The sequence below is a fragment of the Musa acuminata genome, chromosome BXJ2-9 (assembly GCF_036884655.1).
Source record: "Musa acuminata AAA Group cultivar baxijiao chromosome BXJ2-9, Cavendish_Baxijiao_AAA, whole genome shotgun sequence".
NCBI lineage: Eukaryota > Viridiplantae > Streptophyta > Magnoliopsida > Zingiberales > Musaceae > Musa > Musa acuminata.
This window is the reverse complement of record NC_088346.1, coordinates 3,151,873-3,168,442: the sequence shown is the minus strand read 5'-3', so window position 1 is coordinate 3,168,442 and position 16,570 is coordinate 3,151,873. Positions and strand designations below refer to the sequence as shown.

Below are 16,570 nucleotides of genomic sequence, written 5' to 3'. Positions count from 1 at the left end.
TCACGACGATCTTTGAAGCCATATCCAATATATCAATCACATAATAGCAGTAAGTCCTCAATAGATTCATCTACGTAAATGAATACAGTAGGATCGACTTATTTCAACACACTAGCAAACTCGCGCAGGCTAAGTGGAACCAAAGATGGAGACGGAGAGAGGAGTGAGTACTGCAGGCGACTCCCCGGAGCGACTGCCATCAGAACACCCTGGGCTTGCACACCACGGTGGAGTGCTTCATGATCTGGAGACTGAACTGGCCGGCCTTCTCGGTGGTGTCGATCTTGGCCTGGCCCGGCGGCGGCAGCAGCTCGAAGTTCTGCACCAGGCGGCCCAGGGTGATGCCGATGATGGGGAGGGCGAGGATGATGCCGGGGCAGCTGCGGCGGCCGGCGCCGAAGGGCAGGTAGCGGAAGTCGTTGCCGCTGGCCTCCACCTTGGCCTCCTCCTCCAGGAAGCGCTCGGGGCGGAACTCCTCGGGCTTGCGCCAGTGGGCGGGGTTGTTGGCGAGCCACCATGCGTTGACCAGGATCTTGCTCTCGCCGGGGATGTCGAAGCCGCCGAGCTTGGCGTGGTTGAGGTTCATGTGGGGGACGAGGAGGGGGATGGCCATCCGGTAGCGCAGCGTCTCCTTCACCACCGCCTGGAGGTAGGGCAGCCTTTGCAGGTCCGGCTCCGTGATCTGGTCGCGTCCCAGCACCACGTCCAGCTCCGCCCCAAGCTTGCGTTGGATCTCCGGGTTGTTCACCAGCTCCGCGATCCCCCACTCGATCGACCACAGCGTCGTCTCCAACGCTGCATTAACCCACCATTAAGCTTCATTGTTACGATACATTAGTGTTGACTGAGCAAGCTGTCTCTCTGGTGATGACAACATGATTTTATTCTATCCAAAGACGATGGATGATGACATGACAGCATTATTGCCAACTTTGGCCCAAAGTACGTACTTTAGTAATGGCTGTTGTTTTCTCATGAAAACACGGTGCTTTCTTTTCACGTAAAGGAGAACTGCTCCCACATCTTTCGACATGGATTCGATGATATCCTCTTTGTTTGCGTTGCACGGAAATAACAATTGTTCCCTTAATTTTATAGTCGTGTAAGACTTGACTAATAGTTATCGGATGAGGACACGATTGTATTATTAATTCTCGAATATATATATATATCTATCTGTTGGCTACTGCACATTGTCATTTGTCAGTTTGTATTAATAGAAAGGCTAACGGATCCCATTGATTTGGTCAAACTTTGAATTCGTTTGCCCGAACTAAACAATTTGCCCTCCACTAAAATATATTTTATTATATTATCACTCGTACAAATATTTTAATTATTAATTATTTTAAAACAAAAAGATATGTGATGCAGCATTCGAGATCAGTACCTTTCCATAAATTGTTGATGTCTTTATCGAGTAAGTCAATCGCCACATTTGGAATGAGATTTCAAACCTTTAATATCTAGTAAGTGGATATGGTGTATCAGCACCAAATTGGTGACAAATAATTTATTTAATATGATTACCGATAAGGCCTTTACATAAGTTAATCACCACTATATGTCAAACAAATTTAAGACAAATTGTGAGTTAAATTATTTGTTATTTTTTGATATCAATGAAAGAGATTTCATATATCAAGATTTATTATTTCTTTACGTAATTACTATCAAAATTATTATTATTATTATTTTTATTTGAATACACGAAATAAGATAATTAAGATGAACAACTAAAGAGCATTTGATGCACTAAATGGATAGTAATCCTATCATCGAGATTAATCGAATGACATAAAGAATAGGAAAATTACCGGCGACGTTGATGTTCTCAACGATGTACAGAACATTGTCGTAGTTGATCTCGCCCTTCCTCTCTGCGTCCAAGATGTGATCGATGGCGCACTCGAGCTCCATTTTTGATCCCTTCTCCTCCATCATCTTCCTGTTTAGTTCGAATGATCCAGTAATTAACTGCTGTCATACAAGTTGCAGAGAGAGAGAGAGAGAGAGAGAGAGAGAGAGAGAGAGAGAGAGGATCGTAGGACGCACTTCCTCTGGGCAACGAAGTGCTCGTGGAAGAGCTGCAGGCGGTGGTCCTTGACCTCCTTGCACTTGTTGAGGTAGCGCCTCAAGAAGGGCCTCAGGATGGGGATGAAGTCGCCGTAGTTGAATTCGAAGCTCTGCGACAGGCGGCTGCGCTCGAAGTTGATGGCCTTGAGCTTGTTGAAGAGCGGGTCGTCCACGCTGTCGAACCTTTTGTCGAACATGATCCGGTACATGTCGTTGTACATCATCAGCTGCAGCCTGCGGCGGATGACCACCCCCTCGGTGGCGGCCGTGGGGTTCGTCTTCAGCTCCTCCACCACCAGCCGGGCCTCCTCCTCCCACCCGGCCCTGTTCTGCTGCACCACCTTGTTGGTGAAGAAGGGCACCGTCATGATCCTCCGCATCTTGCGCCAGTGGTCGCCGTAGACCGTGAACACCATGTCCTGGCCCTTGTCGGTGAAGATGTCGAGCACCACGTTGCGGGTGCGGGAGCCGAACTCGACGCCCTGCGCGTGGAGCACCTCCCGGGCGAGATCCGGCGAGGAGACCACCACCAGGTCCCGCACGCCCATCAGCAGGTGGAAGATTTCGCCGAAGCGCCTGGCCATGTCGGTGAGCAGGCGGTGGTTGAGGTCGTCGCCCACCTGCAGCCAGTTCCCGAAGATGGGCACCGGGGTCGGCCCGGGCGGCAGCTTGAAGCGCTTGCCACACAGCTTCGACACCACGATGGCGAGCGTCACAGCGGCGAACAGCCCGAGGAGGGCCTTCTCGAGGAGGACCAAATCCATGGCGGCGAGCCGATCCAGGGAGAAGAGCAAGTGTCCGTCACGGGGATGTCGAAGCAACAAAGGCGGTGGGGTGGTTATATGGACGGAACTTGACGGCGACCGTTACTAATTGACGGAAGGACGCCAGGATCAACGTTACGACGGGTGAGTGGATCAAAGCTGCCAAGAGGTAATATATTACCGACAGCTGTTAATCGTAGTCAAATAGACATGCATGCAGAACCCGGGTTGGGCAGTGATGGGGATTTGAATGTTAGTTTGTGCCACCAAGCTTGGACAAAAGCCCCACTTGTTCCCTTGATTAGCATTAATTATGTGACATATATATATATATATATATATATATATATTCATGCGATCCACCAAGACTGATGTGACAAATTGGGACCGTACTTGTTGGGGTACATGTCGACAAAGTCATGAGAGAGCATATAAATCAAGACTGCCTATTTGTAACATGATAGTAAATATTTCTAATTATCTATATTGTTGGTGAATCAAATATGGTTAATCAAGAATAAAACTACAAAACTTATTATCTATCTTCAGATTAAAATTCACCTTTGTTTCTTCCTCAAGTCATGCCCCTTTGTGAATCTTGGCAACCACATGCTAGCTGTTGTTGCATGTGCAAGAGTGTGATAGTATAATCCGAAGAACATGTTGTTTGACTTGCCATCGCTTGTTCTAAGATGCTCCCAGAATTCCTTGGCACATGGCCGAGCACCCTATTTCATTCCAACATTTCTTTACAGTATCTCATTCAATTGGCTCTTGGATAATACATATATGTGTATCTATACATGGAGAGAGAGAGAGTTGAATTCTGTACTTAAGAGGCAAGTGGATCATAGACAGAATTCGATAGTATTAGCTAAGAAAAGCTGGCATTAATTAGTCAAACAAACCATCATCTGCACTCTTTGGACATCTGGCATGGTCACAAGAAGGTGGGAAGCTCAATGGTGGGTGAATCGCTTGGAACGATTCTTCGCTTCAGTTGGCTTTTGGCGAGGAAATGGAACAGTTGACTTTGACTTTAGTGGGAGAAGTAGATCACGAACAAAAATTATCTCTCGGTACTCGGTCATCTCGTACGTAAGCCTCATATTGGGTTGTAAGAAAACACACGTCACAGGAAATATGCTAATGAGATTGATGTTAAGTTCTATTGTGTACAGCAAAATATCCCAAACTATAGATATATAGTCTAATAAAATTATAGTTTGAAAATATAAGAAAAAAGTTTATAGATGATTTTTTTTATTTATTTTTTTTCACAATTTTATAAAAACTATTTTATAAAAGTGTTATAAAATAATTTCACTATTTTTTCACCTTTTTTAAAATCAATTTTTTCCTTTAAATGAATCAACCCATTCATCTAGGCCAGTTCAACCCAAGATTTAGACCGGTTCAAAAATAATACTAGATCATATATAGTTTATAAGAATACATTGATGATTTGAATAAATACTTTTTAAAATAATATATATATTAATATATATATATATATATACATTAATTATTTAAACAACTAATTTAAAATTAAATAAAAATGTATATTAATTAATATAATATTACTTTAAAACCGGTTGAAATCTTGGGTTGAACCGGTCTAAGTAAATGGGGTTGTCTCAATTGGATGAAGATAAGATTGGAGAGGAGGAAAAAGACTTCGATGACAGTTTTCAGTAGCCTACACCCATGAAAGAAAGGTTTGGAGAATTAGTCTTGGCACGGTGCACATCGACTGATTCCCACCCCAAGTCATCATCAATTCCAGCCTCGGCTGATGACCAAAAGTAAGACGGATGCTGTTCCAGAAGAGGGAGCAGAGACTGCGAGTAGCCAATCTGGACTCGGTTGCGAAGGAGTCCTGTAGTCCATGTTATCGAGAGCATGCAACGCCCAGAGCTTACGCTCCTCTTCCTCCGTGACCTCGAGAGAATACAGTGTTCTTCGCTCATCTGTCGGTAGAGGTTTGCCGTAATACAAAGATTGAAGAGGAGTGTGGGACACTGTGATCCCATCTGAGACTCGGAGAAGTCGTGTGTTGGTGCAGAGGACGACGACCAAGTCAATGCCTTCGCAACCCATTCGAGACACTTTCCCTCCTCCTTGACGTGTGGAAGATGAGTCTCCCGTTGACCTCTTCCTATTTATATCTTATGCCTCCCGGACTCAGATCCGAAGCAAAGACCATGGACGACATCTTGTCTCAAGTCTTTGACGCATGCAAGCTAGCTAGAGATCTGGAGAGCTGCCTCCGCCTTTCCACCTGCCCGATCGATCCCCGCTTCCTCTTGGGCTCCTGCGAGGACATCGCCGGTGCCTTCAGCAACGCCGTACATGTGATACGCTCACAAACGCCGTCTTCTTGCACCTCCCAATTGCTCTTTCGGGAGGCTTCGGGAGAAGGCTACATGCAAGCCATCCATCTGCTCCGACAAGGCGACCATCCGTTCTGTGCCGCCGGGCCGTCGGCGAACGACATGGCCTTCTCCGGTTTGCCGCATCTGGTGCCGGAAATCCAATCGACCGGTGCGATGGGGGGCTCGAGCTATGCCAACACCCCTGACACGGACGTGGATGCGCTCGTGGGCGGCAGAGGAGAGGCTCCGGTCGCGCCATCCGGGCGGACAGCGGACGGTTCCTTGCCGCAAAGGTCTCGCAGGAAGAGGTGGGATCCCCAACCTCGAGATCAGAAGTTGATTTCCTTGCACTTGAGCTCGTGCGTGTTCACCAACCGCCGCCGCCGCCGCCATGTTCACCCACGAGACTTAACAACGGCAGAGATATCTGAAAAGCTACTTTGAGGTCAACTGTTGGAGAACTAATCGTTACTACTTGAATTGGCAGGAAGGAAGGCACTGTGACGCAGAGAGTGCCGGTCCTTCGAACAGGGAACACGGAGATACCTCCCAACGATGGGTACAAGTGGAGGAAGTACGGTCAGAAGAAGATACTCAATTCGAGCTTTCCAAGGTAAGCTTACGATGTCCTGATAAAGATTCGTGGATTCTCGATGAGCTACTCATGATCTGCTTGATACTGCAAGAACATGATTTGACTTCGGCAGGAGCTATTACCACTGCAACCACAAGAGTTACTACCGCTGCGACGCGAAGAAGATGGTGCAAAGGCCGGACGACGATCCGTACACGTTCCAAGTGACCTACTGCGGCAGCCACACCTGCCACACTTCTCCGACCCCGAAGCTGATCCCCACCCTGGTGCCCAGCGGCTCCGTCAACGACAACGAGGACGGTGGCAATGGCAACCCGCAGGGCGCGCCCTTGGGCCTGGAAGCCATGCACCCGGTGGCATCGCAGTCTACTCCGATTCATCTGCAGAACTGGCTCGAGGGCAATCCGAGTAGCACAGGAGCCCTCCTCGTTGCTCACAGTGGAGTAAGCAGCCGCAGCAGCAGACAAGTAGCGCAGGTGCAGGGTGGAAGAGACATCGACTGCTCCGTGGCGGATGCGCTGCTCAACACAGCGAGCAGCGGCAGTAGCATGGATGTCATCTTCTCGCCCACGCATGGAGAGTAATCGATGGTCTGATCAAAATGATGAGAGCTGTAGAAGTTAGATCAGAGACGAATCCTTTCTGGCCAACCTTGTAGCTTAGCTTCTAATAAATGTCTACCTTTCTCGGTAGCTCTGTTTTGGTTCTTGAAGTCACATCCATCTCTGTTCTTATGTCACCCTGGTGACGAACTTGTTTCCATCACCTACTCGTGCGATGAACTTCCAGTTGCCACTTCCGATGACAAAAGAACTACAAGTGGATTCACCTCAAAGACCATAAGAGAGGACTACGACCGAGGACTTGCTCTCTACGGAACAGAGTCAGGGGCATGAAACAGGCGTGAGAGCGCTGATTCGAGGCCGTGAATTGGCCTCGCAGCTGAAAACCATTCTGCTGCAATCGGAGATCGGTGGAAGAGATCTCAAAATGCTTCATCAGAAGCATCAACGCCTCGAGTGCCAGAGAAGCCTCGCCGGTTGATCCAAGTTCCGGTGCTCTGCGGGAGGACGCTGGCGGTTAGATTGCACAGTACGGGAGGAGAAGGTTCTTTCATTTGCTGTAGAAGGCTCAAAGAAACTGTGTTTTGCCGACAACATTAAGGAGCCACAGATGTTCATGCCATCGACACCACTGGAAGATCATCGTTGTTGGAAAACGTATGGTCAGAAGAAGATTCTTCATGCCAAATATCCAAGGCATCGGAACCTACGCATTGAATGCAAATTGACTTCTTTATGAAAGCCTGCACGGTGATCATGAAATCAGAACTTTGTGTTGATTGTTGGCATGCTCTACTACAAGTGCAGCCAGAAGAAGAATCAAGGTTGCCGAGCAATAAAACAGGCGCAGAGGACACAGGATGACCCTCCATTGTATCTCGTCACCTACATAGGGCAACACACAAGCGCAGATGTACTCCATGCTGCACAGTGGGAATCAAGAGCTTCTTCTCCCACAGAACAACGATGCAGCTAAGATACATGGATTGCATGGCAATGGCCAGTAAGAAAAGGAAGCAAGCATGGGTTTTGCCATGTCATTTTCTAGCACTTTTGTTAGATGAAGCTATAAATGGATTCTCAAATTACATCCTTTGATGATAGAAATGTACCAGTGAGTACAATCCCTTTGGTAAATCTACCACAGCTTGGAAATCTCATTGGTTGAAGAACAGGTAGAAACACAGCTTGATGCCACTGTGAAGGCATCTATTTAGAAGTTGCTGCCTTCTTTTCTTTGAATCAAATATAAAATTTGCACACTTTACAAGTTCATATTGTGTTGTTAAGGAAAAAAAAATGATTTCAAGCTTGACCTATCAAAGACAAATATATATACCTCAGCATCAAAAGAATCAAAAATAAACATGTAAGTATCTCAAAAGAAGTGAGCTTTAGCCTCAAAAGAAGCAGCCAACACACATCAACAATGGCAGCAGAAGCTTTGGTGGATGTGGAGAATGCCCATCTCATGTGATGGACTTTATCATGGGCATTATGATGATGATGGAAGACAGACAGTGGTGTGGTGCAGAGTTCCATCACCATCACAGACCTCCAATGTTTCTCATATGGAATCCAAGTTCCCAAAGTCATATCATATTCTTACATACAATGATGTAAATTGCATCATTGTGTCATTGAGAAAGGCCACCTCTTACTTTAATACTCCACTGAGGGGTGATTTGTGAATGCATAACTTTGCATCATTGCTTTGATCAAATCAAGCCTTTTGATATTTGGATAGAATTATTTTGGAAACATGTATGTAAAAGGAATGATATTTGGATGAAATCAAGTAATTTTTTTTAGGGCTTTTTACTCTTATTAATAGAATGCATGAGAACTCAATTTCTCCACTGATGGCAAAATAGGGGTTTAAGGGATCCTTCGGAGAGTCTACTTGTCATTTCACCATCGAAGCATTGATTGACCTCAATAGATTCTGCCACGCTTCTCCGACCCCACTCCCACAGCGAGAGTGCACCCTTTTCTTCCACCGACCTCTCAGCTTGAGCTGCTAAGCGCAGAAAAGCTGTGATCTTTCGGAGGCAACCGAACCCCCCTCCTCATCCCACCTCAACGCCTACTCTCCATACCACATATCCTAATGGCATTCTACTCCCGGCTTTAGCTCTGCGAGCGATCCGTTGCTTTCATTCACGGCTTGTGAGCGCAAAACAAGAGCCATTTCTTGGTGTTCTTCGTCGTTTTTCTTGGTAAAAGTCTCTCCTTTTCTTAATTCCGTTCTCTAAATCCGAGAAAAGATGTCTTTTTTGAGTTGGAACAGCTTAATCTGAGCTCTTTTTGGCCGAAAGATTGAAGCGGAAGCAGAGGGATATCTGTCGAAGATGAAAAGCCTTTGGTTTGGTGTCATTTGCCTCCTCTCATTCCTTCCCCTGCTCGCCGAATCCGGAGCTGCAACTTTGAACGACGACGTCCTCGGCCTGATCGCCTTTAAGGCCGGCATCGAAGACCCCCGGTCCAAGCTCGCGTCTTGGAACGAGAACGACAACGATCCCTGCAACTGGGACGGCATCAAATGCGACCCGAAGTCCAACCGCGTCGCCGTGGTCGCGCTGGATGGCTTCGCCCTCTCCGGAAAGCTCGGCCGCGGCCTCCTCCGGCTTCAGTTCCTCGACACGCTGTCCCTCTCCGTGAACAACTTCTCAGGTAGCCTTACCCCTGCCCTCCTCCGCCTCGAGAGCCTTCGGACGCTGGATCTCAGTGCGAATAACCTGTCCGGCACGATCCCGGATGGGTTCTTCGGGCAATGTAGGTCCATTCGAGACATCTCCTTGGCGAAAAATTCCATCTCGGGGAAGATTCCATCGGATGTTGGCGCTTGCTCGACCCTTGCGTCCCTGAACCTCTCGTCGAACCAGCTTTCTGGTTCCTTGCCTGGCGAAATCTGGTCTTTGAATGCCTTGAGGTCGCTCGACCTGTCTCATAATTCTCTTGTTGGCGAGATACCGGTCGGAATCAGCAGAATGTTCAACCTGAGAATGATCAGCTTGAGAGGCAACCGGCTTACTGGCCAGTTGCCGAATGATACCGGCGAATGCTTGCTGTTGAAGTCTCTTGACGTAGGAGAGAATCAGCTCTCCGGTGAACTCCCAGAATCGATGAGGAACCTTTCAACATGTACCTATCTTAGCTTGAGCTCAAACTCTTTGTCCGGTGAGGTTCCGGCATGGATTGGGGATATGAACAGCCTAGAGACGCTAGATTTGTCGAGGAACAGGTTTTCCGGTGGGGTTCCAGGTTCATTAAGCAATCTGCAGTTCTTGAAACTGTTGAAGCTTTCTGATAACAGTTTCTCCGGCAGCGTGCCAGATTCACTGGCTGCCTGCAGGAGCTTGTTGGACGTGGATCTTGGTCGGAACACATTGACTGGGAATCTCCCATCATGGGCTTTCGAAACAGGTTTCAGGCAGATCTTGCTGCCGGGGAATAAACTAAGTGGACCGATCGATGTTCCTCGCATTACTGATTCAACTCTACAAGTACTGGATTTATCTGGCAATGCCTTTTCTGGCAAATTTCCGAAGGAAGTTTCAAGCCTTAGAAGCATAGAATTCTTGAATCTTTCATCCAACTCACTATCCGATTCCATCCCTATTGACGTGGGTGAGTTGAAGTCTTTGGAAGTTCTAGATGTGAGTGGGAATTTGCTGAGTGGGAGGATACCATCAGAGGTTGCCCTTGCAACATCCCTCAGAGAGCTGAGGCTAGAGGAGAATTCTCTCACCGGAGAGATACCGGTTCAGATAGGGAGTTGCTCTTCACTTGCATATCTGTAAGTTTCTCACCTCTCATTTCTTCCATTTTCGTTCTTATGGATGGCATGTCTATTATAGCTTTATCATAACTCTATCTGCTTGTTATTGGTCATGTAAATAAAGATTGAATCAGATGCCCTGAATGCAGTCGGTCTCGATTTCAAGTGGTTAATCATATTTCTAGTAACTAAATGCTTACACGACATCTCTTGTTTGGACTTTTTTTTTTCATGCAGGGATCTGTCGCAAAACAATCTCACCGGTTCAATTCCTGAAACATTAGCTAATCTTACCAACCTTCAAGTTGTTGATTTCTCCCGCAACCGGCTATCAGGAACCCTTCCTAAGCAGCTCTCTGACCTTCCTCACCTCCTTTCCTTCAACATCTCCCACAACCAACTCTCTGGAGGCCTCCCTGCAGGAAGTTTCTTCAACAACATTCCTCCTTCTTCACTAACAGACAACCCTGGTCTTTGTGGATCCACTGTCAACCGCTCTTGCCCCGGCATCCTCCCCAAGCCCATTGTACTTGACCCCAACTCCTCACCTGATCCATCATCAAACCCCGTGTTATCACCTCGCAACCTCAGCCACAAGAAGATTATTTTCAGCATTTCTGCCCTCATTGCTATTGTAGCTGCTGCTGTAATTGCGCTGGGTGTCATCACCATCACTGTTCTGAACTTCCGTGCCCATGCATCTGCCTCCAACTCTGCTGTGGAATTGGCCCTGTCAGATGAATACCTTAGCCATTCTCCAGTCACTGATGCCAACTCTGGCAAGCTTGTGATGTTCGCTGGTGGTGACCCTCAATTCAGTGCCGGTGCCCATGCTGTGCTGAATAAGGATTGTGAACTGGGTCGTGGAGGTTTTGGTGCAGTCTACAAGACAGTCCTCAGAGATGGCCGATCTGTGGCGATCAAGAAGCTTACAGTTTCGAGCTTAGTAAAGTCACAAGAGGATTTCGAGGAAGAGGTGAAAAGGCTGGGAAAAGTGCAACATCCAAATATTGTGGCCCTCGAAGGCTATTACTGGACTCCTTCCCTCCAACTTCTTATCTACGAGTTTGTGCCTGGTGGCAGTCTGTACGATCACCTCCATGAGTGCTCTGCCTCTAACACCCTCTCATGGCAAGAGCGGTTTGATATAATTCTTGGTATCGCTAGAAGTTTAGCACATCTCCATCAGCATAAAATAATACACTACAACCTTAAATCAAGCAATGTCCTTCTTGATGGATCTGGTGAGCCCAAGGTGGGGGACTGTGGACTGGCAAAGCTGCTACCGATGCTGGATAGATACGTGCTAAGTAGCAAGATACAGAGTGCTTTGGGATATATGGCGCCAGAATTTGCATGCCAGACAGTGAAGATCACAGATAAATGCGACGTGTATGGATTTGGAGTGCTAGTGCTCGAGATCATGACGGGAAAGAGGCCAGTGGAATACATGGAAGACGATGTGGTGCTGCTGTCCGATATGGTGAGGGAGACACTAGATGAAGGGAAAGTGGAGGAATGCATGGACGAGAGACTGTGCGGGAAGTTTCCTCTTGAAGAGACCATTCCGGTGATGAAATTGGGTTTGATATGTACTTCACAGGTACCATCTAACAGGCCAGAAATGGCTGAGGTTGTGAACATATTAGAATTGATCAGATTCCCTCAGGATAGCCCAGAGGAAGATGACTTTTGTTGAGGGTTTCTGCTGAAATCTCTTGTTTTTCTCCCCTTGGAAGTCTATGATATAATCATTTAGCTAGACAAAGACGTTGCATCATGACATACTGTGGAAGTGGAATCTGATTTGCTTGAAATGAGGACAGAATTCCTTGAAGAAGAGTTGCAGGCTCATGACAAGCAATCTGATTGATGAGCACAAATCCTTGTAAAATTTTGTTGTTTTGCATTCTGCTAGTGGAGGAGGTTTCCTTTTTTCTTTGACTAATTTTCATATGCTTCTGAAAACTGGATTACCTTTCACCAGAAACCCTTCTGAGGAAAATATATTACCTTGCGTTCTACTTGGATATCATTTTGTTCACTGCAAAGCATCGTTCTTGAGATGCTGGCCGGCCAAAGGCTGATCCGCAACTCTTCATTGGTACGTCAAGTACTATCTAAGAGATCATCAATCTGGACGGTTTAGCTTCTGTTTACTCTTTTCCGCATGATAATGGTTGTTTTTTTTCTATGCATGATATTCCTACCAAACGCTTACCGAAGTTGCTTATAACGATTGTTTCAGCAATTCTCTTTCCATGTTTTTGGCCTGCAATGTTCATAAGGCACCTCAAATGTATTGATTGTTATTGAGCATGCAGTATTCCATATCTGCATCAGTAACATTTTGCATTCTGAACATAGAAACTTATAAAGCCTTGTTCATCTTCAAGGTTTGATTTAACTTGCACCTCTTCTTCTTATTGGAGTGATAGCACCAGCAAAGGAGTCATACCTAACCAGCCTTCAGATACCATTCTCATTCTTTTCCTGAAGGTCTTTCCCCTCATCAATGGCATCGGTATTTGATTAGTTGCCCACCAGCTAAACTTGAATCGACTAGCTAAGGAGCTGAGGGCGGGCCTCGATACATCGGTAAGATTGTTCTTTACACCGCATTAGCGGGAATCTTGTACATTAGAAATGCTCCCTCTTAACTAGCTAAGGAGCTTTGTTCCCATCCCTATCCATGTCTGCAGAGTTAAGTCTTCTTTTCATGTGCTTAGAAGGAGATAGCTGCAATAATCTATACATAGTCTAACAGCTTGTATCAAATAAATAACATGCTGCTTCAGACAGCAAAGTCAACAGAAGTTTGGCTGAGATCCTATCACTTCAGTAAAAAAATGGATACCACTTCAATGGTAAAAGAGTGGAAGTACATGGCAGTGGCAGATGGAATCAAGCAGTGTGTGATGATGCCACAGAAGCAGCAGTACACCTTTGGAACTGTGAAACTGAGATGCTTCACATGTAGAAGCTTTCTCTGACATGATTCAGAGAAAATTTAGTATGTTCATATTTGTTTTAGCAGATACATTAGAAGCTCGATAAACCTGACATCTGGGCTGTCCAACATCTACAACTCGAGTAATTGTCTCCTATAAGCAGATCACTGCAGGTCTGAAGTAGCTTGGGAATCTTTGCCAGTAAGATAACAATGTTAATGAGCCTGTTTGTCCTCACCATTTGGCCTCACATTGTTATTCTCTGCCCAATTCATCACATGAATGCAATCTGTTTCCTTTCTTGTAGTATTTCTTAATCCTTCGAGATGCTCCATGAATTAAATATTATGGTGCACATCTTCTTTAATCAGTTCCCTTTGCAAGTCCAAAGGTGCCTCACTGGTCCCTTGTCATCACATTTCTAGCCTCATCTTCTCGGTCCTTTGCGAGAGGCATATCATCGTGTCCCAATATAAGACACACAGCCCGTTGTTTCTTGCTGTACAAAGGGAACCAGTGACGCTTCGAAGAGCAACTATGGTACAGGCATGGCATCGATCAAGAAGTGTGCTCTGTGTAGTCTCTTCCATGCGACGGGCGTTGGGAAATGACTGAAGGCAGCTTTGGCATCTTCCTGTTGTTTGTTTATGCAACACTAGGATTCAAATCATCTGCTTCTCTCCATCGAGTCGCCCAGATCAGGAACTCTTGGAACCAGCGGAGAGATGAGCAGCAGCAGCCGGGGGAAGTGATCACCAAGAGCAGCAGATGGAGACGATAACCAAGAGATACAAGAAAAATATATGCTGAGAAAGGATTCGAACTACAACTGTAATCCTTCTTTATTAAGGAGCTAGAAAAGATACATACATCCAAAGTCTCCTGCACGCATGCAGTGCTCACCTATTGACCGGTGTCTTCCCCTCCCTCCTCACAGGCGGCCATGGCCGCGACGGGAGAATGGTGGCCTCCCTCTGCGCGTCCACCACGTCCCTCAGCTGCTCCTCCGACACCCCAAACCCTGCGGCCAGCTCCGGCCCCATCATCGCCGTCAGGATCGAGCTCGCCCCCACCAGGAACTGGGGTCTGTTCCTCCTCGCCGACGTCGTGAACCCGAAAAACTCCAACGGACCGCTCCGCGACGCCACCTGACAGAAGGGAAAGTAGCGCGGAATCCAGAACACATCACCCTCCGCCACCTCCGCCTTCATGGCGCCGGTGCCGTTGGGCGACACCACATGAACCTCCCCTGATCCACCGAGCACCACGCCGTACTCCGTCGCCCTCGGGTTCACGTGAGGCGCCATCATCGACCCCTGACGCCATAATGACATGTCGTAACAGGACACGGATCACAACGCTAAACCGCTCAAGGTACAGAACGATACCGCAGTAAGGTTGACGACGTAGACTCCGATGTCCGAGTGTTTCAGAGGATGGTAGTCGTGCTCATCGAGGGCGAGACTCCATCCGTAATCGTTCCTGAAGTCGGGATCCCGATCGTATACGTTGTAAGGATCGGGCGAGCGAACCGGACGTTTCTTTCCTCTGTTGCGATCACCGAAGCCACCTCCAAGTATGCCCGTTAGCAGCTTTCTCCATGTCCACCATCCATCCTCCTCCTCCTCGTCGTGGAATTCTAATAAACCTTTCCGCCGCCGGCGGTCGATTCGCTCGGCCGCTTCACCGGTCAACAAAACTATTGGCCCTCCAGTTTGCGACCCCAGGATTGCCTGCACTTCCTCTTCGGTGACCTGCGCATCACCCAGATATCACCTCGCTGATCCTTACAGCTTGTAACTTAGTGGGCTTACATTGAATGCCGTAGAGAGGGTTCCCATGTCGAATCCTGCAACCACCGAAGTCGGGTACATCCCTCCACCGATGAAGAACGACTGCAGAAACAGCGCATAGTAGGGAAACGATGGAATCAGATTCAAGTGTAGAGTTGACTTGGCTGAGCCAGCCGAAGGGACAGGAGCTGCTTCACCTGATAAGGGCTGAAATCCATGCTATCCGAGGTATCGATACTGCAGATGATCTGCAACCTCTGACCCTCGCCGGCGTTGACCATGTAGAAAGTGGAACCAGCAGGGATGTGAATGATGTCTCCCATCTTGAGTTGCCTCTCCGCCAAACCATCCTTGTATATCCACCCAACCCTCACATCCCCTGTAGCACATCGATCACTTTGTGTGTTCTGACTCACGTTTCTAAGATCATATAATCTTAGAATTCTGAAGGTCCTGACAAGAAGGAACAGAGGGTGCTTACCCCTGTGAACGAACAGGATGAGGCTCGAATCCAAATACTGAGGGATGAAGAGAGTCTTGGGCTCCATGAAGATGAATCCGATGTGCATGGGGCTAACAGGACCGCACCCACCCCACTTGGAAGACGACCCGAAGCCCCTCACCACCCTCACCTCTCCACCCTCCGTCTTCACCACCTGCTCCGACTTCTCCAGCTTGAAAGGGCTCGCAGTCGTGCCCCGGACCTCCTCCTCTCCTCCGATCTCCCTCTCTCGGTATCCCGTCACTGCCATCGTACAACAAGACGCCACCGCCAGCAGCTGCAGCAGCAAGAGCGTCACCTCACTGCGTCTACCCATCGATGTCGTCGCCTCGTTTGATCTGCCACTGCAAGCGAGCATAGCGTGAAGCGAAAGAGGAGAGGGCAGGCCTTAAAGGGTCCGGGAGTTGAGCGTGGACGTGACACGTCTCGTGCATGCATGGCACGTTCGTGTTTACGTGTCCCAAGTCGGTCAGTCTGCGTGTACTACGAGGCGGATTGAGGTCGAAGGCATCTAACCGACGGTCGTTGGCGAGTATCATTTCTCCAGGACGGAGATCCCACCATCCACAGTCCCAAACGCGAATCTTAAAGTGCAGTTCATATGAATATATATATATATATATATATATATATATATATATATATATATATATATATATATATATATATACTTTTATATTTACTTATTTGACATAAATTGGTCATAATCATGCATATGGTGCTCGTTATATTTCTATTTTATTGCGAAATTCTAAACTTGTTTGTTCTACTTATTAGATAATTTGAACGTTCAAAAAAAATGTATGCATCCTTAATATTTATTTATTTTTAAATATATATATTTAAATGCTTAAAGGGAAATTTAAGTCTCTTTCTATAATGATAAAATAGAAAACAATGCTACTACATTCATTACTCTCTCATGCCCTCATCGTGTTTTCTTAGTTCATATATTCATATTTCATTATATTATTTTTTTAAATAATATTATAAATATTATAGGGTGATTTTTCTCATCTCTTTTTTTTCTTCTCATATAGTGTTATTTTTATTCTTTTTTCTCGTATAGCACTTTTGATTTTTTATCTCAAAAATACCTTTCCTTTCCTTCCTCTTTGTTGCCTCCACCTTGTAGATTTTGCTCGTGTTTCTTCACCCATTATCTCCGTG

General features: G+C 46.7%; 4 protein-coding genes across 4 annotated transcripts; 2 read left to right on the top strand and 2 right to left on the bottom strand.

The window, feature by feature from the left end:
• Positions 1-44: 44 nt before the first annotated feature.
• On the bottom strand, positions 45-2,903 carry LOC135622527 (trans-cinnamate 4-monooxygenase-like). The gene is made up of 3 exons (XM_065124447.1): positions 2,056-2,903; positions 1,818-1,948; positions 45-795 (listed from the first exon to the last, which is right to left on the bottom strand). Exons 1-3 carry the CDS (start codon positions 2,838-2,840, stop codon positions 200-202), a joined length of 1,512 nt encoding a protein of 503 aa, XP_064980519.1. The 5' UTR covers positions 2,841-2,903; the 3' UTR covers positions 45-199.
• A 2,141-nt stretch (positions 2,904-5,044) lies between these two features.
• LOC135623977 (WRKY transcription factor 55-like) lies at positions 5,045-6,518 on the top strand. Its single transcript, XM_065127450.1, has 3 exons — positions 5,045-5,523; positions 5,703-5,828; positions 5,923-6,518. Exons 1-3 carry the CDS (start codon positions 5,045-5,047, stop codon positions 6,392-6,394), a joined length of 1,077 nt encoding a protein of 358 aa, XP_064983522.1. The 3' UTR covers positions 6,395-6,518.
• A 1,845-nt stretch (positions 6,519-8,363) lies between these two features.
• Positions 8,364-12,184, top strand: LOC135623256 (probable LRR receptor-like serine/threonine-protein kinase IRK). Its single transcript, XM_065126010.1, has 3 exons — positions 8,364-8,592; positions 8,692-10,172; positions 10,392-12,184. The coding sequence occupies exons 2-3, from the start codon at positions 8,725-8,727 to the stop codon at positions 11,851-11,853; spliced, it is 2,910 nt and encodes a 969-aa protein (XP_064982082.1). The 5' UTR covers positions 8,364-8,592; positions 8,692-8,724; the 3' UTR covers positions 11,854-12,184.
• Positions 12,185-13,898: 1,714 nt separating this feature from the next.
• Positions 13,899-15,745, bottom strand: LOC135621992 (vicilin-like seed storage protein At2g28490). Its single transcript, XM_065123615.1, has 5 exons — positions 15,380-15,745; positions 15,096-15,277; positions 14,920-15,000; positions 14,494-14,859; positions 13,899-14,421 (listed from the first exon to the last, which is right to left on the bottom strand). The coding sequence occupies exons 1-5, from the start codon at positions 15,714-15,716 to the stop codon at positions 14,005-14,007; spliced, it is 1,383 nt and encodes a 460-aa protein (XP_064979687.1). The 5' UTR covers positions 15,717-15,745; the 3' UTR covers positions 13,899-14,004.
• Positions 15,746-16,570: the final 825 nt, after the last annotated feature.

Excerpts from the sequence above, each read along its gene's own strand:
- LOC135622527 (XM_065124447.1), bottom strand. The coding sequence starts at position 2,840 with ATGGATTTGGTCCTCCTCGAGAAGGCCCTCCTCGGGCTGTTCGCCGCT. Across the intron at positions 1,949-2,055 it reads CACTTCGTTGCCCAGAGGAA|GAAGATGATGGAGGAGAAGG; the intron begins GTGCGTCCTACG and ends CGAACTAAACAG. Across the intron at positions 796-1,817 it reads TGAGAACATCAACGTCGCCG|CGTTGGAGACGACGCTGTGG; the intron begins GTAATTTTCCTA and ends GGGTTAATGCAG.
- LOC135623977 (XM_065127450.1), top strand. The coding sequence starts at position 5,045 with ATGGACGACATCTTGTCTCAAGTCTTTGACGCATGCAAGCTAGCTAGA. Across the intron at positions 5,524-5,702 it reads CAAAGGTCTCGCAGGAAGAG|GAAGGAAGGCACTGTGACGC; the intron begins GTGGGATCCCCA and ends TTGAATTGGCAG. Across the intron at positions 5,829-5,922 it reads CTCAATTCGAGCTTTCCAAG|GAGCTATTACCACTGCAACC; the intron begins GTAAGCTTACGA and ends TGACTTCGGCAG.
- LOC135623256 (XM_065126010.1), top strand. The coding sequence starts at position 8,725 with ATGAAAAGCCTTTGGTTTGGTGTCATTTGCCTCCTCTCATTCCTTCCC. Across the intron at positions 10,173-10,391 it reads TGCTCTTCACTTGCATATCT|GGATCTGTCGCAAAACAATC; the intron begins GTAAGTTTCTCA and ends TTTTTCATGCAG.
- LOC135621992 (XM_065123615.1), bottom strand. The coding sequence starts at position 15,716 with ATGGGTAGACGCAGTGAGGTGACGCTCTTGCTGCTGCAGCTGCTGGCG. Across the intron at positions 15,001-15,095 it reads TGGATTTCAGCCCTTATCAG|TCGTTCTTCATCGGTGGAGG; the intron begins GTGAAGCAGCTC and ends CTGTTTCTGCAG. Across the intron at positions 14,860-14,919 it reads CCCTCTCTACGGCATTCAAT|GTCACCGAAGAGGAAGTGCA; the intron begins GTAAGCCCACTA and ends GGTGATGCGCAG.